General features: G+C 38.3%; 1 protein-coding gene across 1 annotated transcript in view; it reads right to left on the bottom strand.

Moving 5' to 3' along the window:
• The window catches only part of LOC108274081 (alpha-actinin-2), a 34,447-nt gene extending 13,791 nt beyond the window's left edge, over positions 1–20,656 (bottom strand). The window contains exons 1-10 of the mRNA XM_017483933.3: positions 20,380–20,656; positions 15,237–15,351; positions 14,309–14,428; positions 13,710–13,796; positions 12,491–12,578; positions 9,435–9,513; positions 6,404–6,485; positions 3,127–3,212; positions 2,850–2,942; positions 1,056–1,286 (exon numbers count right to left, since the gene is read on the bottom strand). Coding sequence (XP_017339422.1) covers positions 1,056–1,286; positions 2,850–2,942; positions 3,127–3,212; positions 6,404–6,485; positions 9,435–9,513; positions 12,491–12,578; positions 13,710–13,796; positions 14,309–14,428; positions 15,237–15,351; positions 20,380–20,523 — 1,125 coding nt within the window. The 5' untranslated portion in view covers positions 20,524–20,656. The remainder of the gene's footprint in view (positions 1–1,055; positions 1,287–2,849; positions 2,943–3,126; positions 3,213–6,403; positions 6,486–9,434; positions 9,514–12,490; positions 12,579–13,709; positions 13,797–14,308; positions 14,429–15,236; positions 15,352–20,379) is intronic.
• Positions 20,657–22,699: the final 2,043 nt, after the last annotated feature.

Below are 22,699 nucleotides of genomic sequence, written 5' to 3'. Positions count from 1 at the left end.
GGACCATCAAACATTCATCACCCATCCATTAAAAAGTGTCAGACGCTTTGAAATACCTAGGAGTCACTATTACAAAACATTTTCTGCATTATTATCCAATCTACCCATCTCTCTAACATGCATGCTCTTTGCCCAGTGATTAATTTCCTCCTTCTCTGTCAAACTCATTATTTCACACTTGGTATGAGAAAAGTCCATTTTTATTCAAAGACCTGTTAATTAACAAATGCTTTCCTTCATTCCAACAGTTGAAACAAATGTAATTGACCTAATAATAACTTTTTCAAAGTGTTAGCAGGTGTGTAGTTTGGAAAAATTATTTGTCATCTTTTTCTGATGAACTGTCAAGCTCCATTTACTAAGCGAGGGATATCTACATTACCACATATAATAAACTAATTGGTTATTATTTTGTTGAAACATCTTTTTTGCCCCATTTAGTACTGCGCTTCAGAAGCTACATAACATATTTACACATTTCCCAGAAAACAAAATAATAACAATTTACACCGATCATCCTGTTCAAAAGTTTACACCCCCCTGGCTCTTAATGTATCGTGTTGCCTTCTTGAGCATCGGTGAACGTTTGAACCTTTTGTAATAGTTGTGTACGAGTCCCTCAGTCGTCCTCAGCGTGAAAATATGGATCTGAACATCATATAGCCGCTGCTGGAAAAGGGTCAAATATGCAGAAGATGCTGGAAAAGCAAAGCATGTGCAGGAACTGGAGGATTTTTCTGAAGAACAGTGGGCAGTTTAACCGCTCAGGACAATCATCCAGGAAACGACACACAGTATTAAGAACCACGGGTATGTAAACTTTTGAACTGGTTCATTTGTGTAAATTTAGTTATTATTGTGTCTTGTGGACTACATGTAAACATCTGTTATGTGAAATAGTTTATTTAGGGCTGAACTAAACAAAAAAACAAAATGTAATTTTAATGTAATCTTATTTTTGAAAAATGATTAACATTTTGCAGATTCTGCAAGGGGTATGTAAAATTGTATTTAATCAATTTGAGTGCGTTGAGTATGTGTGTGTGGCGTCTCACCGACACCATTTTCCCCTCAGAGGGCATGTAGGCAGGCCTGTTGCTGATACGCAATTTGGTCTGCAGCGTGTTAAAGTTGATCTCCAGCTGACATTTCTCTTGAACTTTTGGCGGCTTGTGAACGCGACGATAGGCACGAAAATCTTCGAGTTTCTTCATCATAGCCGCCATAGTGGTCTCGGAAGAGCGGTTCTCCAGCCACGGAGTGGTGCGGCAGATCCATTCAAGAAGCTAGAGACGAGAGAGAGGAAAGGGGGAAAAGAAAAGCCAGAGTAGAAGAGAACAGGATTAAAAATGCACAGCAAGGGAACAGCCGAACATTCCGTTCATAGCAGTACCTTCAGTACACTTAGCCTTTAGTAGCTACTCCAAAAAATTTTGAATTTAAAAAAAAAATCTCTACCAAGTTGAAAAGGAAGCATCCCAACTGAGGTTAACATTTATTAACAGTGCCCTTGTCACAATGAGGTGGAGGCAGTTGGATACAAGTACAAGGACAATTACTGCCAGGCTCCAAAACGCCAGACAAAGTAAAAGTGTTCAGATAGACTGGATTCAGTTTACAGGCAAGTATTTAACAATTTCTAATTATTAAAAGTAGAACAGTTGAAGACTAGAAAAAGACCAGGTGATCTCTTCCCCTAATCTTCAACTGTCCAGTTTGGGTGAGTGCCCATGATAGCCTCAGGTTCTTGTTCTTGGCTGACAGGAGTGTAACCAACAGGAGTGGTCTTCTGCTGTTGTAGCCCATCCACATCCACCTCAAGGTTTGATGTTTTGTGCATGCTAAGATGCTTTTCTGGTTGTAAAGTGTGATTATACAAGTTACTATATCCTTCCTGGCAGCTCAAACCAATCTCGCCATTTTCCTTTCACCTCTCAAGGTGTTTCCACCCACAGAACTGTCGCTCACTCAATGTTTAACAACCATGCCACGGTTAAAGTCACAAAGATCACACCTTTTCTCCATTCTGATGTTTGATGTGAGCAGTAACGGAAGTTTATGACTTGCTGATGCGACACGATTGGCCGATTACATAACTGAATAAATGAGCAGGTGTTCCTATTAAAGTGGTTCTTGTACCTCTACTCTGTGCTCGTCTAGAACTCAATTAAAAATCTTGTAGGGTAAAACTACTTGTATTGTTCTCTGCTTGTATTTCCTCGTTTGTAAGTTACTTTGGATAAAGCAGTCTGCTAAAGGAATAAACGTAATTGTTTATCAAAGCCTATATCACAAACTGTAAAGTTTTTGAAATAGGCACACTTGACAACATTCTGTATTAAATGCGACACTGTTGCTAGGCAACCAGGAAGCAACTGGGAATCATGAGGCTAGTAATAATTTAGTTAGCTAGCACACAGGCTGTAAGTCTGCTTTATAAGGCTGAAATTACACAGCAATCACACTGATCCAATATATTTAAAAAAACGCTCAATATTCACAACTCATTGAAAAATAAACAGATATTTCCAAAGTCAGGAACATCAAATTAAAAAAAGGGCTGTTCATGAACGCATGAATCTGCGTGAATGTACAGTAGTGATATTATGAGTAGCACTGATTTAGAATTTGTTTTGAACACTGATTTGGACTGAATCTACTATATGCATGTCCTGATATGAATCAAAGGACACCTGATAGCTAATCAGAAACGGTATAAAATTTATACATGAAGTATCCTTAAATGATTACAGGAAATTAGACAACATTTTGGAGATGCATATTCTCAGTGAACATGAGTGTGTGTGTGTGTGTGTGTGTGTGTGTGTGTGTGTGTGTGTGTGTCTCACCTCACTGGCCAGTTTCTCATAGTCTTCCATGAGCTTCTCATTCTCCTGGTTGACCCCAAGAACTTTACAAATCCTGTTAGCAGCAGTCTCCGCCTTTCAGAGACAAGTGCATAGACACATGGTATATCTGATCATTTAGCTTAGGCAAACTGTTAACAAAAATCAACATAAATGTAGCATACGTATTCAAAGTGACTGATAAGGCTTTACAAATTCTTGTGTGAAGTCAAAGCCTGCATGAATAAGATGTGCATGACATCAGGTCAAACAGCTGTACCTGCTCGGCTCCAGCAAAAGCATGGTAGAAGCAGGACACATAGGTCATGAGGGCTCTCTCATCAGGTTTGGGGGTATTGATGATGTCTGAGGTGGTGGAGGAAATGGAAAGCAAAAAAATGGGAAATGCACTGGGGAATAACGGAAAACCAAAAACTGTATGTACAGGCAAAAACAAACTAAATATTACACAAGCCAAGGATGAGATAAGTGTGATCTGGTGGTGTACATGATATCACGGTCCTATTTACCGGCTTATTGTTTCGGTTGTAGCATTGTCAGTATGCCCTCTGCTCTATGAGAAAGGTTTCAAACAAAATCACAATGTGTTCCTTAAGTTTTACACCTGACATACCATTAGGTTTGGCAAAAATAAACAAATAAATAACGTTTTTGTTTGGTTTTTTTTCCTTCCATTTTTGCCCTTTAATCCGTCACCCATCTGAAGCTATAAATAGAGTCCACATTAAGTGAAGTTGGAAAATGCTTCAGTTTTTTTTTTTTGTTTTTTTTTTTTACATATTTACATCCTTCATTAAAAGAAACATCATTCTCTATCTATCTAAATGATAACATTAATTTCAGGAAAAACAAGATTGCAAAAGACAAACCTATTCAACCATCCTTTCCTCTGGTGAAATGTTAACAGTGGATCCTGTTTTCTTTCATAGAACTGTGATTCAATTCTCTTAATGAACCATCTGCAAAATGAACTGAGGTCTCTTTACTGCAAAACCCCATTACAATGTCCGTTGTAGGATCAATCAGGTAGCAGGGTGCTAAGTAGGAATTTTGCAAAAAAATGTGAAGAATGAATCATTTCATTCATGAAGAAAGGCCATGAAGGGAACAATATAACCGTGTAGAATGAATGTGCTCTTAAATGATGTTAGTTAATTGGGGTACAGCTGGAGAATGGAAATGATGCTAAGAAAAATACATACGGAAGGAATAAGAGCCAAGCGCACTGTAAAAAATGGGAAATTATGCAGCGAAGAAGGAGTGGGATAGGAACAAAATTGTTCTGACAAAATGATTCTGACCTTCTGCATTCTCGCATGAATAACAGACTTAATTAAAGGTGCAAGCAGCGTTTAAAGGGGCCAAGCACCAAAAGGGCAACAAGCGCAATGCGGAGCCTTTAGAACACGAAGAGGAGAAATAGAATGTACATGAATGAGTAAAAGATAAGTTCAGAAGCACAGAGGATAAGATTGAACAGGAAATGAACAGAACAGAGGCATTTATTTGCATGCCAAGAGGTTGAAAGGTTACTGCAATGCTGAGCCACAAAAGAAAGGAAGCGAAAGACAAAACATTACACAGACTTTTAAGAACTTGCACCACATTGGAATCGAACCCAGGACCTTTAGAATTAATGCTTGTTGTTTATCACAATGCTCCAAAAAAAAACCTTATATCTATAGAACACTAGGTGGCGCGGTGTTCAAATTTTTCAGGTACCTAGAGGACATGCTATGAATGAATCCTTCTAAATGTTGTGCCGATATGTCAAATATTTTAAAAGATATTACAATATATGACACATTTCAAAATGGCATACAGGAGGTTTGTCCGATCCTGGCAAAATTGGTATCCACGGATTCACCATGACCCAGTGAATCCGGAGACATCAGATCATAATTTTCTGTCAAAGTATTCAAAGCAAAAATAATCATTTTTCAAATCTCATGACCTGCAGGTGTTGCAGTTCGGCATGGACCCTCAGATCATGCTGCTGAAGTGTACCAAGTTTCATTACAATTGATCAAAGTCTGTGTGAGATACAGCCTCTGATCCAATTTCGGGTCAACATTGTTAAATTTGCGACATCATAACTTTTGAACAGATATGAATATAAAAATTCTGTTGAGTATTTTTTTGCAGCTCTGTCCACTTATCATTTGAGCCAATATTGGTAAGAATTGGACAAAGTTTGAATGAGAAGTAGCAAAAAAACTGAATATTGTACATTTCAAAATGGTAACTACTGTAATGGATGGACTCTTAATGTAAAATATGGATTGTGATCACCATGACGAGACTAATCTGATGAACTAAACTTATTTTCTCTAGGACAAAGTGTTCAACAATTATAAACATTTGAAATGTGAATTTTTGAACTAGTGGTGGCGCTATACAGTTGGTCCTAGAGATGCCATAATTGGTCCAGATACTATTCATGGTCATATCTATGAGTGTGCCAAATTTATTCCTTTTCCAACTTACGGTTCATAGGGTTACCACAGACTCCCTGTGGGGCAGAAGCAGAATAATAAGAAAACTATGCACCATAGGTGCTTGGCCCCTAATAAATCAAGTTTGTTTTTAACAGAAAAGCTGTACTCATTTACATTCTTTATTCAAGCGATGAGTGGGAATTATGCAGTAATTATGCAGGCTGAGGCAGAATATTGTTATAAATCTGCTTGCTAATCGGTAAATAATTTTATACCATGGTCTGTCTAAACACTCGATTCTAATTGGCTGGAAGGTGTGTGTTCAAACCATGTAATAAACAGGTAGTTCCAGTCAGTTAAATCACCGTTCTAAATTAATACGCTGCCTATAAAGAACTTTACCTGTCAGTGCTGGCAAGTGACCATGGTGTAAGTGGGATAATCCACGGCTAGGTGTGAATTATTCTCGTTCTTTGCTTTCAAGTTATGCATTAAAATCATGTGATGCACACCTAGACATAGATTATCTCTTACATAAATAATTACAATGTTACTTCTCTGTTTGCTCTCATCACAAACTCCATTTCCCAGAACTCCACACCTTATGTGTATTACATTCTGATAAACTTTCCTTATGTTTTTTGGATTGGTTTTCTGGTTTGACCTCTGTTTGATTGGTTTGATTCTCACTTTGCCTATATCCGATTGGTTGACCAGCACTTTTATCATGTCTGACTATGATACTGGACTTCTGGTTTGTCAGCTTTTAATAAAATCCTGCATCCAAACCTTCACAAATTTTATATTGTTAAAAGTCTTTAAATATTCTTCCTTATTGTTATGGAACTTGCCTTAGTGCTTTAATTAGTGTCCGTCTCTGTAGAGCACAATGCCAATCATCAGTGTAGGGTCAACCATGATACAGTGTCCCTGGAGCAGAAAGGATTAAGGGCCTTGCTCAAGGGGCGTGAATCCCGACCTTCCGATCGGTAACCCAGAGCCTGGCAGTGCTAGGGCTTGACCCCCTGACCACCAAGCCACCACTGTCCAACTATGAATTCAGTGTTGAATATCTACTATGTGCAGTGCACAACATACCTTCTGGATCCAGCATTTTGGGGATGTCTAGGTGTTTCTCCGCAATTTCCAGAGCCAGGTTCAGGTTGCCTAGATGATCATCCTGCACATACATGAATAAAGAATGCACTCAGATGTGTAAAGGATTATTAAGAGCACCTGCCACACGATAACTGCTGACAGTTCTAGGCCATCTTAGTTTGATGGATTCTGACGTCTTGTAGGGACTAGAAACTGTGTTAGAGGGACCATTTAGTTCACACTTTTGCAAGAGGACGCGTTACTGACTAGTGAGGGGAACAAATGTAGAAACATGTGAAACATACGTAGCTTTAGTTCTTATAATTATTATTGAGCTTTTATAGTAAAATGAAACAGTTTGATTGTTCAATTAAATTCACTGATTTCAATACAAACCTTAAGAACAGCCATAACAGAGCTTTTTAGTCTTGCCCCTTTTTCCATCATACAGGGTTCGTATGGATTCTTCACAATGAAATTCCAGGACTGTCAGGCAGTTTTCAAGCACTATTCTTTGTTTTGTTTACAAAGACTATACAAGAGGTGTCCATCCATACATCCATCCATCCATTTTCTGTACCGCTTATCATACACAGTGTCGCGGGGAGCCGGGAGATTATCCCAGGGGACTCAGGCCACGAAGCTGGGGACACCCTGGATAGGGTGCCAACCCAGCGCAGGGCACAATCACACACACATTCACACAACCATTTATACACTATGGCCAATTTAGAGATGCCAATCAGCCTACAACGCATATCTTTGGTTTGGCGGAGGAAACCAGAGTTCCCAGAGGAAACTCCTGAAGCGCGGGGAGAACAGGCAAGCTCCACACACACAGGGCGATGCAGGAATTGAACCGCCAACACTGCAGGTGCAGGTGTGAGGCAAATGTGATAACCAGTAAGCCACTGTGCATCTCACAAGAGATGTTATTCAAACATATTCTTTATTTGCTCTTTTTAAAGAAAAATTTAAAATAATAATAATTAAATACACACCAATTTTTATATGGCCTTTTCCAGGCATACTGGACTAAATCTGCATTTCCCATGCATTGCTTTGTCTTCACCATAACATCAGTATACTCCAGGTGAGTGACAGGAGCACTGATGCCAACAACTTTCAGTGGAAAGTCGCTAAATGTCACCAGGTGATGTCATGCGCTAATAAGTATCTTTATTATGGCATCGTGTCGTATTTGCATTGTGCCTATTGTCAGCCATTTACATCTGTTTGTTTCTCTCCTACTCTGTGGTCACATACTGCATTTTAGCTGTATTTATAGCTGAATTCCCAATAAAGCTGTTCCCATTTACATAGTTTTCTGTTTCTGTTGTCAGTAAAACAGAGTATGAAGTGACTGAAACACGGCTCATTAAGAGACTACATGTTCACCAGCAGTTACTTCCAAGCTGTTGTTCTGCACTGCTTAAATATGCTTGATATCATCTGACAAAATCACTATACACATAAGTTAAAGACAACTGCTGTGTTGTGATTTCGGCTATATTTACATGTAAAATGATCGCTCAGAGAGTTAGAAAGTTAGAAGCATGCTGCACAGAGAGAGAGAGAGAGAGAGAGAGAGAGAGAGAGAGAGAGGGGGAGAGAGAGAGAGAGACACACCGAACCTCACTTCAACACTTCAACCTTATTCCTGTGTTCCCATTAACCTATATGACGTTGCATCTAGTTATTAATTTACATTTATCTTTGCATCTGTTTATTCATTTGTTTTTTCAATACTATTTTTTTTATTATGTTTACTATGTTTTGTTCAATTCCTACTTCTCTTGGTCTGCTGTTATATGTTGCCATGGCAATACAAAAAAAATATTTTGTCATGCCAATAAAGCACACATTGAACTGAATTGAATTGAATTGAATCGAATTGAGAGAGAGGTGTATCTACAGTGGGAAAGTAGGACCCTGTGCAGACTGGGCAGTACTGGCCACTCTATTCTCTGGGAAGTTGCCAAGGTGTGCCCCAAAAAATCGAGAGATTTGTCATTAGGTGCTTTTTTGAAACAAAAAAAGAAAGAAAAGAAAAAAAAAGAAGAAAAGTGCCAAAGTCGCTACAGGAGTCTGAAAAGTGGACCGGAGCTGTCTCGGTCACAATGAGTGAGTGAATAGAGGGAGGAGGAGGAGGAGGAAGAGGGGAGTCATATTTTGAGTGAAAGGATGTATTCTTGTTGTATTGAAAATAAACACTTTGAAGTTTTTAGCGATTTCATATTTATTAACTTTTTATAATTCAAGCGCTTTTTAAAGCACCCCTAGATTTTTTTGATTTTTTAAAAAAAAATGCCTATTTCCAAGGTTTTCCAGTACTTTCATTTTAAAAAGCCAAATTCAAGCACCTTGTACGGACCCTGTTTAAATATACAAGGTATTTTTTAGTTTGAATAGAGTTGGATTATCAAGAAAAAGCCTTGTTTGTGCTTGTAACTATCCCCATAGGTAGCAGCCGGCTAAATAAATAAAAATCACAAACGGATCCTTAAATTGTGACCTACTTACACATATTGAAACTGACAAATTGTTAGAGATTGTTAGCCATGTTCATAACTGTAGCCATGAGCTAGATTTTATTTAATGTAAAATAAAAAATAAAACAATGTACAGACATTGTTTGGTATTTTAGTTTTTCCAAACTAAAAGCATCTGAACGCTTTTGTTGGAATTCCACATTCCACAACACTGAGCAATTTTAAAGCTTATTTGGATGTACTATACAGGGGCGTACTTTTAAAACTATCTAATGACAGAATAAGAGATTACATGCTGCATTCATTAAATCTGGCACAATGTAATATACATGAGCACAATCCTTGTGGTATGTATATGGTGCTTTGACTAAAGAGACCACTGATTTAAAAGCATTTAAAATGTTTCTAAGACATATGCATGCCAGACATAATGGGTTATAGCAGATGTGTTAGAACTGGTAAATCGCTAAATTGTGTCGGACGCATGCAGCAGCAGACACGAGTTCTCACTCAGAATGCCTGTAGAATAGCAAGCAGACCTTGCTGAGTTTGGAGTAGTCAATCAGATCGGGTCTGTGTCTGTGTATAAGGGCGCAGAAGGCCAGGCCATCCTTCCAGCTTAACACACCACAGGTGGATAAAGCAGGGGGGAAAAAAACAGAGTAGAAAAAAGAAATAAATCACATGACATCTGTTTCTGTAGCATGACCGCAATATGATCAATACGCCATTACTTAGCACGAAAGAACAGACAGGGAAAGAAAAAATACCCTTAGGGTTGAAAGGAGTACACGCAGTACCACAAAAGGAATATAACTGATTCATTTATCAGAGACGCATAGTGCTCCATTAGTCAACCTTCTCAAGGTTAAAGCTATTAAACAGAGTGGTCTGACTTGACTGAGAGAGCAGTTTGACTCTGAATCAGTCCACCTGCAGGAATTGAACCAAGCATGCTATGTATTCTGGGCTTTTTATATGTGAGCTTTTAAACTAACTACTGAGGTTATTCACATGAAATTTTCACCAGACATCATTATTAACTCAAGAAATCTGGAAATATAAAGAATTCACAACATTAAAAAAAAAAAGAGTATTGAAAACGCTAAGAAAAAGTAGTTCTCCAAGGCAAGGTAAGGCAAGGAACCAGCTGAAATATGCAAGTAATTATACCTCCCATCTGTGCAAATTAACAGATGGGTTAGCACATTGATGGTATACAAAAAGCCTTTCTGTTACCAAGGTGTCACACAAGAAACATCTCATGATGGGTAAAAGCAAAGAGCTCTCCCAAGACCTTCGCAACTTTATTGTTGCAAAGCATACTGATGGAATCAGATACAGACGTATTTCAAAACTTCTTTCACGTCAGGGTAATTATAGACATGAATATTTTGTCTCTCAGCACTAACTTTTACAACTCAAATGTCTTACTTCATAATAAATTTACACACAACGTTACAGACACATGCATTTACGCATATATGCATGTATAAAAAAAAAATAACCGCTCGAATAAGATATAAAAACACAGTCTTTACACATTTTACACCTCAAGTTAACAAGATTTCTGTACTATATATAAATATTTTCTCTTTTAGCATGGTCTATAAAACCTAACATTCCTTATTTCAGCATATATTTACACACCGTTGTAGACTAAGTACGCACATCCAACGTATGCATTTCAAATTACGATATCAACAGGTGCATTATATAATTCTTTAGAACACACTGCTACATAAACTCTTCAATGCTGAGTTGAGTTGAAGCGTTCACTTCTGGCTCACGGGATGACTTTGACTGAGAGACTACGTTTACATGGAGAGCAATAATCTAATTACTGACCTTATTCTGAATAAGACAATATTGTGATTAAGGTGTTTACATGAGTCGCTTTTAGAATACTCCTTTCATGTTCCTGTTTTACGTTATAGAACACAGATCAATTAACGGCACACGTTATTACGTCCCCACGCCACGCGGTCCGACGTTTCCTCCAGAATTTCACGTGTCAATATACAGTTCGTCTTCGTTATGGTACCGTATACAGTTTTGGGTGTTTTTATTTTTAATTTTACGAAAGCTTCGAGTGCAGTTAATTATTTGTCGTGCGATACGTGCAAATAGACGACTGCTTGAAGCCGCGGGCTGCGAACGAAACCACGTACTATACAGTAGCTGAGATACATGTATTTCACCTTCTATATACTGTAGCAGGTTAGTACGGGGTTTCGGACGCAGCCGTGCTCTCTTGTTTGCCGTAAAAAGGTCGAGCGCTGCCGTGTGTGTATGTGTCCTGTCGCAAAATGCGGTGAAAACTCCCACACGACGTTAATAGTGTGATTAAGGTGTGTACATGTCTGTAATACACGTCGATAATGCGACTAAAACAGGAATACTCCACACGTCTTAATCCCATTTGTGTTTACTTCGAGTATGACTTTAGTCGGATTAAGGTCATCAATAATCGCTGTTTACATGCTAGTTTCTTAATCAGAGTATCGTCTTAATCGGGTTAATATCGGATTATTGTCATCCATGTAAACTTACTGTACTGAGTGATTGCGACACATTTGCAAAATAAAGCTGTTAATGGTGCTGGAGAGGAGGGGTCAGCTTATGTGGGGAGTAAGAGGAGGGGCTCCTCATGCATTTCTAGGGATTCCAATGTTAACACATTCACTTAACATTTTAATTATTATTTTATTTGATGTATTATATATTATATTATTATTATAGAATAAAAACACTCATCCTAACCTTATTTCAAGCACCAGTTTGATGAACTCGACAATCCAAACAGCACGCAACAGGTAACTTGAGAGGTGTTTTATTGTGATGCAGCTGCTAGGGTGTCATGTCGGACAGACTGAGGTAGGGGAAGGGTGCATTGTTTCTAATGTTTGTCACAAAGCCAAAACCCAGCGACACCCCTGAAATTAAATAATCACCAAAACTATGCCATTTGTTTGTGCTGATCTGTGCCACAAAAATGAATGTTTGTGCTGGTTTGGTGTGTGAGCTATTAATCTTTTTGTTGGGTTTTTTTTTGGCTGTGTGACGTCACTCTCCAGCCCATGTCGCTCAAATCGCTCCAAATCGGCACCACTCATTTGTGCTCTGCTTGTGCCGTTAAAACAATCACTGTAACTATTTTCCCTTCCTTAGATATAACGAATGTTTCCGGGAGCGGAGACGACATTCTCCACCCCCATTTCGTCCAAATAGCACAAAACCGGTGTTGTTTCTTTGTGCTCGATTTGTGATGGACATTCTGGTTGACTACCTACTGTATGGCAGTGGATCATTGATGCTGATGGCATCATGAAGTTCATTAAGTACCAGAATATTGGTATGGTATTTTCAGCAGAAAAACATGATTAATGTCAGGAGAGAGTAGTTATTCTGTGGTACAAATAAATTTTTTTTTTTTTAAATCCCTTGTCTTTAAGCTCACCACACGTTGTTACTCACTGTACTGTATATACTGTATATACACGTTTTTTGTTTTTTTTTTGCTGGCCTGTAAATCAGGGTTAGGGTTATTAAATCAGTAATAGCATGGAATCTATCAAAGTACATAATCTCTCACCTGCAGTGGAAATTTTGGACGTTGACGTTCCTATACGGAGCCGTCTTCCTCTGGCACCACAGCAGGAGGCCCTCTTTAGCTGAGGTTTCTGAAACGAAAATCACCACTAATAACCAACAGATCAAATAATATCTGTAAAAGAAAAGAATCCTGGGTCTGGCCAAAAAATTAATAGGCTGCATGCTGGCTTTTAAAATAAGTGGCAGATTTCATTATTGCTAATATAAGAAAAAATTGAGCCATGGGCACCTGGATTAATAAACCTTTTTCTCACCTCATTTTTTTTTCCATTTCACTCTAATGTGAAGGTTGAGCCCTACAGAAGCCCTAAGCAGCCATGCATTATGAACTTTTGTTCTTTTTTGTTTTCTGGCAATCACAACTTAATTTTCTCATGATCTTGACATATCGAAAGTTGTTTTCTCATGATCTCGATTTCATTTTCTCATGTTCTGGAAACAACCAAAAGCTGTTTTCTCATGCCTTGTGAATGGGACATCTTCGCCAAGTAGTGAATCCTGCAGGGATGACAGGGCCTTTGGATTACTGCAGAAAATAAGCTCTGTAACCAACAAAACTTTATGATTCTTACCTGTTTTGTTTAATGAAGGTAATCTTCACACAACTTTTTATGAATTTTGAAGCCTGAATACACTAACCAGAAGTAAAATGCTAACGTTAGGCTCTAAACGAACTACACGGATGCATGACCTCAACGTCACCACCGCTACGCTTCCGACAACTCTTTCAACCTTTATTTAAAAAAACACTGCAACTGGAAAATACTCTAAATTGATAAATCGGAAAGTTGGAAAGTTTGAGTTAGAATAGAACGAGTATAAACACAACGGGGCGGTAGTAGATGAGTTTTCCTGTTCGGCGTGATGACGTTTAACGTCCCCGACAACCTCGTAGTCTCATTTAGCCACTCATTTAACCGTCTTAACAAAATCACAAGTGGTGTATTACTGATGTTTTTTATGTCGTAGTATAAAACGTGAACATATCTTGAACGTAGATTGTCAGAATGCAATTCCCAGCAACATCTCTAAATATTAGCACACAAAATCTGCCTATATATATATATATATATAAATACAAGATATATATATATATATATATATATATATATATATATATATATATATATATATATATATAATAAAATGAAGCAAAAGATGAGATCATTTGTATCACTGGGTGCATTTTCATTTCCTACCTTCTACTGAGATGTCCTGGATGGCGAAGCGGAGGATAATGGTCCAGATCATTCCCAATGTCATCTTTACATTTCCATCAACGATCTCTAAAAACATGTAAAATAACACATTACTCTTCCCAAGTGCCACGTTTTATTTCTTTTCTATGATAGTATTTATAGTTTTTATAAATACTTTATACCTTGTATATAAAGTATATACCTACACTTTATACCTATAAATACAAATACCTTGTGTTCACTATCTATCATACTTGGGTCTCATAATCTGTATTTAGACACACTACAGTCACTCACTAACAGGCTGAGATGATTTTAACCCATATAAATAACTACAGTACTTGATTTCAAGCCAGAATCTAAAAAAACCCCAAACAAACAAACATTTAACTTTAATCTAATATGAGTCTGTCTCTCTTTCTGTCTATTTAGAAAGGCAACAGCAATTACAGATAACTCTAGGGTTAGGGCAACAGCTATTATTGGTTTATAATATACAGTATTTAGAAACTCTGTAAAGATAATACAGTGTCTTTAAACGCTCTTTAGCTTGCATCAGCTGTAATAAGCAACAATAAATATCATCACCGGTTTATTACCTTCTGCTCCAATGGACACCAGCTTTACCCCTTTACTGGTGATGTACTCCAGGGCTTTGTTCACATTGGCTATTTTGTGAAATCGCATTTTACCTCTGTCTGGTTTTGGCAGTCTTTCACCTAAAGACAAATACAGCAGCTTTTACAGTAAGTTTCTGACTTTCTGACTCTATCCAAAAGCAGTGCTCAGTCATTACTTACTGTAACAAAGCACATGTCGACCCTGACCTTGCTTTCTTTTCCCCAAGATTACAATTTATCTGTTTAATCGGTCTGCCTTCGTGTATATTACAGCCCTAAATAAGCACATTTTTGCATACTGAAATCTGCATTTATTTATTTATTTATTTCATGGCTAATCAGTTCCACTGAAGCACGTGTTCGGATGACATTTGATCTAAAACGGATCATAAGGTTTTGCACAAACTTGTGGAGTCCATTCCAGCGCGAATGCACACAGTCAGTAAAGCAAAGAGGAGACGTACCAAATACTAAGAAACTCTGAAATTCAAGATTTCTACTTTTCACCCAATAATTGTTATAATAATAATAATAATAATAATAATAATAACAACAACAACAATAATAAATAATGATAATAATAGCTGTAAATTTTATTGGAAATTAAAACTGTTATATTAAATTATAAAATATTATTTTATCAGTTATAAAATAATAATTGACACTTTCTTTAAAAATAGTCAGAATGTTACCTCAGGGACTCGTTGTTGTTATTATTATTATTTTAATTTTTTTATTATTATTATTACTACTACTACTACTACTTTTTATATATATATATACACTAATTAGTGTGTGTGTGTGTGTGTGTGTGTGTGTGTGTGTGTGTGTGTATTACACAAGTACTTACACTAAGACAAAGTTCATTAAAATGAATATATGGAGTGAAATCGTCTCATCACAATACCAGAGATGACTTCCAGAAGGAGCATCAACTTGAGTCCATTACGAAAATCCTCCTCTATGTTCTCAATCTGAGTCCCAGCCTTACGCAGGTGTGAGTTGCACCATGCAGTGAAAGTCTGAGACACACAGATAGACAGATGGAAAAACAAGAGAGGGAAAGGCTTTAGAGTTAACACATTTCAAGCATGCCCTAAAATGTGTATAACACACTGTATGTACTATAAATGTAACACTTTTCACTCCATTATCAAACACACTGATTTGGATTCAACACAATGGACTACGCCTACCTAATTACTGAATACCATGGTTTAAGACGAATAACTGAACATAAACGCTAGCCGGATTTCCAGACATGATCTGAAAGATTTTACATGAATGAAAACGGGAATTTATATGTAGAGTCTCAATTCTAAACTATCCAATATACTTTAAATATCAATTCTTTAGCGCAGCCAATTTATTGTGATTGATTATGATACTCTTTCTATGTAAAAAGGTTTATAAAATGTAAGGATTAGTTTGTATTAAAGCTATTATATGAATATACTAAATAAGTACAGCAGATAAAGTATATAAGCTTATTAGTACTTCAATTTAGGTACAAGAAGCATCATGAACCTGATCTGGAGGCTGTTTCCTGGACATGTGGACTGTTTAAATAATCTAATCATTATTTAATTCATTATTACATATCAGATGTGTATTTTATTCTTTTTACAATACTCCGCTTTTCTCTACAGTAAGGTCAGTGTTCTTATATAGACTCATATATATATACACATGGTGAGGTGCCAGAGGATGGGAACTCGGCAATATATACAATTTTTAAATATAAAATATTTAAAAATTACTGAGATTTGGGCCAAGAGAGATTTGGGCCAAGATGTGTCATGTGACGCCATGACAACACGCATTCAGCCAAAGCCCTATTCGCTTCACATGCGTTGAAGTTGACTACAGCTATCTCATTTACCAACAAACATCACTGGGTCAGACCATGCAAAACAATCTCAATTTTTTGGCTACAACAAGCACAAAAAAAACTCCTGTACAGACTTAGTCAGTACCTTTACATGAACAACAATAATCCGATATTAAGACGATACTTGATTAAGAAACTAGCATGTAAACAGTAATTATTGATGACCTTGATCCGATTAAAGTCATACTCGAAGTAAACACAAATGGGATTAAGACGTGTGGAGTATTCCTGTTTTAGTCACGTTATCGACGTGCGTTACAGACATGTACACACCTTAATCACACTATTAGCGTCGTGTGGGAGTTTTCACCGCATTTTGCGACAGGACACGTTCACACACGGCAGTGCTCAACCATTTGACGGCAAACGAGAGAATTTATATCCGCCGTCGTCTTTTAGCACGTATAGCATGACAAATAATTAACTGCACTTTTATCTTTCATAAAATAAAAAATGAAACACCCAAAACTGTATACGGTCCCATAAGGAAGACGAACTGTATGTCGATAATTGAAATTCTGGAGGGAACGTCGGACGGCGTGGCGTGGGGACGTAATGACGTGCCATTAAACACGTAAAACGGGAACATGTAAGGAATATTCTAAAAGCGACTCATGTAAATCACAATACTGTCTTATTCAGAAGAAGGTCCATGATTAGATTTCTGCTGTCCATGTAAACGTAGTCATAGATAAACTGATTAAAACAACAAAGTACTGTATGTCATCAGAAATTAGACATGTCTGTGAAGGAGGAAGACTGTAAAGATGCAAAAAAAGGCAGTAATCGCTTTACTGTTTAAAGTTCTCAATATTTTATTAGAATATAAAAGTCCAGAGATACTAACTTGATTTGCAGTAACAGAAACACTAACTAGGCCAGTAGAACGGATCGAATCCAGGAAACTTGTGAAGGAATGGAAAAATCAACATGTTGTATAAAACTAAACTACTGATCATCGAGAGAACAATTAATGTCATGCGATTCCCTTCCAACATGCAAGTCTGCTGTCCGAATTTTGCTCACACCTCCTACTGTACCCGAGACCGATGACCTTTTGCTTAGTTTTATAGATGTCTTTGTGATCATTTAAACATGAAGTTTAGACAGTACTTTTCGAGAAGCTACAAGCTCTAGTGTAGAAACATTACTTATACTATTCATTGAAATGTTTTATTTCTTGTGCGTCTCACTCATTACTGGATCGTCTCTCGTTAAAGCTCTCTGCTCATACATGCAATATGCTGATAACAGAAGAATAGGAGAAACGGGTGAATGAGCTGAATTCATTGGAATCCATTAAGCTTAACATTGTCTATCAGTTCGTTTTTCATGTTAAACATGAATTTTCAGTGATTCATACAGTAGAGTACTGTACACACACACAAAAAAAAAAAAAGAAACAAAACCTGTGGAATATTATTTCTTACTAAGAGAATCATTCTTAGCCTTCAGCAATCATCAAAACATGCAGAATACTTATGAATATTGTACAACTGAAACAAACAAAGGGTGTAGGTTAAGTTGGACAGAAGGACATTTGTCCTGTCTGTGTCAGCTGTGTTGTGTGCCACTACGGTAATAAATTAACCTCGTGCTGAAGTTTGTTCTGGGCTCGCAGCCCTGGCCTGCATGCCACGTAAAAACAGTGCTTGTCAATCAACATTTAAGATAACAAACACACTGGGTTGTATTTAAATACCCCTAAATGACATTTAAGGTCACACAGGATGCTATATACAGAGAAAATAACTATTACACAGGTATACAAGGTGGCAATATATCCAACAAATCCAAGGCCCTTGAATTACTATACACATGCAGAGGTACAGAATGTTACATTCAGAACTTGAGGATCATTGAGATGTATGTAAATATTTTCAAGTAATTATACAAAGTGTTATATATAGAGAGAGAGATACACTCAGAAAAAATAATTAAAGCAGAATACCTCATAGCAATATATTTTGCGCATTCATCACCTATGGGTTATTGAGGTAAAGCATGCACAAAGACACAGAGAGACACAGATAGAGAGACAGAGAGAGAGAGAGACAGAGAGAGAGAGAGAGAGAGAGAGAGAGAGAGAGACACAACGAGAGACACACAGAGAGAGACAGAGAGAGAAGGAAACAGGGACAGAGAGAGAGACAGAGAGACACACAGATAGAGACAGATAGATAGATAGATAGATAGATAGAGAGAGAAAGAGACAGGGAGAGACACACAGTGAGAGACAGAGAGAGAGAGACACATAGATAGAGAGACAGATAGATAGATAGAGAGAGAGAGACAGAGAGAGACACTGAGAGAGGGAAACAGGGACAGAGAGAGACAGAGAGAGAGAGAGAGACACACACACACAGAAAGAGACAGAGAGAGAGAGAGAGACACAGAGAGACACAGGGAGAGACAGAGAGAGAGAGAAAGAGATCATTTCCAATGTATTTTTATAAATCATGTTATATGAACATGAAGAACAATGTACAGCTTCTCGGAAACAGATCTAAGTGACCTAAACTGCTCTAATATTTGAATGGATTAAGTCCACATGGACTGATAGGTCACTGCTAACATCTCAATCCCCATGACACAAAGGGAAGCGGTAGCTCAGTGATTAAGGCGTTAGACTTTCGATCGGAAGGTTGTGAGTTGAAATCCCAGCACTGCCAAGCTGCCAATGTTGGGCCCTTAACCCCCAACTGATCAGTTGGATAAATGAGATTAGTGTAAGTCCCTCTGGATAAGGGCTTCTGCCAAATGCAGTAATGTAATGACATTTCACTAAAATAAATATGGTCATGTTAAAGAATAGACAAGCCTAATTTATGGGGTGTTTTTTAAAATTAGGTTTATATATATATATATATATATATATATATATATATATATATATATATATATATATATATATATATATATATATATATGCTGTGTTTATGTTGAGATTTTTATGCTCACAGTCCAGACAGTCTTTCAGAGTCACTTAACTTGGCAGGTACAAAGAGCAAACAGGTGTTACATTTTATTACACACTATCCACTTAATACACACACACACATTCTGACTATCAAACTCCCCAGTGTAAAATGCATGTGTGTGATCATGCCTAAGGGAAGGTGACACCCTGTGGAGATGGCTGTTCCCCAGACCCTATACCCTAAGGTTAAATTTAGTTGCCGTTGTGTTCATTCTGATCTCCAGGACATCATATAACTGCTGACAGTCTTTGCAGTGTGCACATTGCCGGGATGGCACAGTGGGAAAGCTGCTTGCTACTGAGCTCTATTGTTAGATAGTTCAGGACACACACACACACACACACACACACACACACATACACACACACATACACACACACACACACATACAATTTGCATGATGTAGGCAGCATACCACATTTCAATTATACTGCTGCCTGATGTGATTGTGTATAGTTAGCTGAGACTGAATATGAATAATTGAGACTGAAAACAATCTTTTTGTTTACTTGATTCCATTCAATTCTATTTTCCGTAACACTTATCCTGCACAGAGTCGCAGAGAGCCTGGAGTCTATCCCAGGGAACTTGGGGCTCAAGACAGGGGATCCCCCGGACGGAGCGCAAAGGCATCACAGGGCACAATCTCACACACACACTCACACATTGTAAATGCCAATCAGCCTACAGATCAGCCTAATCAGCCTCTGGACTGGGGGAGGAAAACGGAGTACCCGCAGGAAACCCTGATGCATGGGGAGAGCATGTAAACTCGGAGCGTACAGAGTGGACACGGGATGAAGCAGGTGTATCCGCTCTTAACTGTAAGTCACTTTGGATGAAAGTGGCAGGAAAATGCAAAATGTCAGACAAGACCAAGACCATATTGACCTTGAGTGTCTCACACTCACTCACACTCACACACTCACTCACTCACTCACACACTCACTCACTCACACACTCACTCACACACTCACTCACAAGGCAGGATTGTGGGATCTCACACACACACACACACTCACTCACTCACTCACTCACACGGCAGGATTGTAGGATCTCTCTCACACACACACACACTCTCTCTCTCTCACACACACACACACACACACAGGGCAGGATTGTGGGATCTCACACACACACACTAACTCACTCACACAGGATTGTGGGATCTCACACACCTTGCGCTGTTGTTTCTCCCAGGCGGGGTCGAGCAGCAGGTCCCGGTCCCACTCATCCTCCGGCAGCATGTACTCTTCTTGCACATAACCGTTGTTGTACTGCGTCTCCGTTTGTTTCATCGTCACCATCGTCGTCATCATCATCGGATCGCCTCTTCTCACACAAACCCGGGCCTAAGAGTAAGTTAGTGCTGATTCCCGGCTGGTCCTATGCTACACGTTCAAACCTGTGTGTAACCCGTGTGTCGTCCCACCGCTGCTGTGTCCCTCGCGCACCCTTTTTGGACACACGGCGCGCACGCGGGGGCTGATATCACCTTGTCACGTCACGTGACGGATGAACCTTCAACCGGGTCTCCGCTGAGAAGTGACCGTGAAACCCGAGAGGACGATCCGGGATATAAGAAGTTTTGATAAAACCCTGACGAATAATCCACGTCATTTCACCTGGATTTCTCTTCATGCTCTATTGGTCCTGTTGAAATCATTTAAAAGTGTTGAAGGAGAATAAAACATGTTTATATAAAACACACATGTATAGCTACTGCCATGCTTCAGTGCACGATCATATACCAAAAAGAGGAAAATGGCACTGTTCATATGCATCTGAAAAGTCCAGATTAAAACAACTGCACTGAAGAGTTACTAATAGGATAGTACAGTGGTATTCAAAGTGGGGGCCGCTGCCACCTTGAGGGCCTCCAGGGGGCGCCCGGGGGGCCTCAACAATTTGGTGTGAAAAATAAATTCTCACTCAGATGTAAATGTAAAGATGTTCTCAAATTCAAGTTCTCAAATGTGAAGATGTAATGATTAATAAAAAAGGGGGATATATTCAGAAGTCTGCATTTTTAATGTGTTTTAAAGACATCTTGCAAAAGGTGGGCCTCAGTCAAATGTTAATGCCATTTGGGGAGCCTTGCCCTGGAAAAGTTTGGGAACCCCTGGGATAGTAGACTATGGGTAGAATTCAGCTCCAGTGGGGAAGCAAAAATATCATTCAACAAAAGCTCTAAGTAACATGAGTTATTAAGATGTTACTAAGAGCTTGCAGTGGGACTTAGTGTACTGTCTTCATATAATTTTACATTGATGATCATGCTGATTTAAAAAAACAGAAAAACAAAAAACTCGTACTGCCATTGCAAAAAATTATTATAAAAAAAGGTTAGTTACATGGCGGGGTTCGAGTCCCGTTATGGCTAAGTGTGTGCAGAGTTTGCATGTTCTCCCCGTGCTATGGGGGTTTTCTCCGGGTGCTCCGGTTGTCTCCCCCAGTCCAAAGACATGCATGGTAGGATGATTGGCATGTCCAAAGTGTCCGTAGTGTGTGAATGTATGTGTGGTATATAGATGGTATATAGATGTCTGGTCATTTACTCAAAAAAACTGTCAATGACTAATGTGTCTAATGTGATCTGTCCTGGGAAAGTACATCAACAAAATAGTTCCAGATCTTCAATAAATAGCCAGAGTCAAGACATATAATTGCTTGGTTCATATTTTGTCGCTCGTTCAATCTAAATACAGAGAAGACAAGTCAAGCATAAGAACTGGCAATTAATGAGTACAGTAAATATCCATCCATCTTCTATACCATCCATTCTATACCATCCATCTTCTATACCGCTTACTCCTTTTCAGGGTCACGGGGAAACCTGGAGCCTATCCCAGGGAGGCGAACATGCTAACCACTAAGCCACCATGTGCCCTACAGTAAATATATTTATAAATTGCCCTGTGTCTCTCAGGAGTATGGAGTGGGAGAAAGCTGCTGTTTAATTCGAAAACTATACAACATGTACTGTATGGTATATTAATGAAATGGCATACACATTAGAACAGTCTACAGCTCCTGGTCTCTTCTGTCTACTGCTCAGGGTCTCAGGGTCTACTGCAGAACCTGGACCTGCAGCAGCAGTACTTAGTGTCAGATCTTAGCCCTGACAGTAAACATCAATAAAACTAAAATTACGTTTAAAAAAAAGAGAGAGAGAGAGAGAGAGATTCAGATCTCAGAGAGCAAAACACACATAGGTACATATACATGTGATACTGAGCATTACAATGCTTGTAATTACTTAGGACACTAGAAAATGAGTTAATCAGGAAGATTTAAAATGAACAAAGGTGAACTAAGATCAAAAGCACATGAGGTTTTATGTGCTATAAAAATATTTGTGCACATTACATTACATTTCTGGCTTACATTATTTGAATCAGTAATTAAATGAAATTCAATTCAATCAATTCAATTTAAATATATATTGCAGTTTAAGAACAGCATCCCACATTCATGTCATTATAAAGGACTGCAACA

Source organism: Ictalurus punctatus, chromosome 13, assembly GCF_001660625.3.
Source record: "Ictalurus punctatus breed USDA103 chromosome 13, Coco_2.0, whole genome shotgun sequence".
In the NCBI taxonomy this organism is placed as follows: Eukaryota; Metazoa; Chordata; class Actinopteri; order Siluriformes; family Ictaluridae; genus Ictalurus; species Ictalurus punctatus.
The sequence above is the reverse complement of the archived record's forward strand: the minus strand, read 5'-3'. Positions and strand labels throughout refer to the sequence as shown.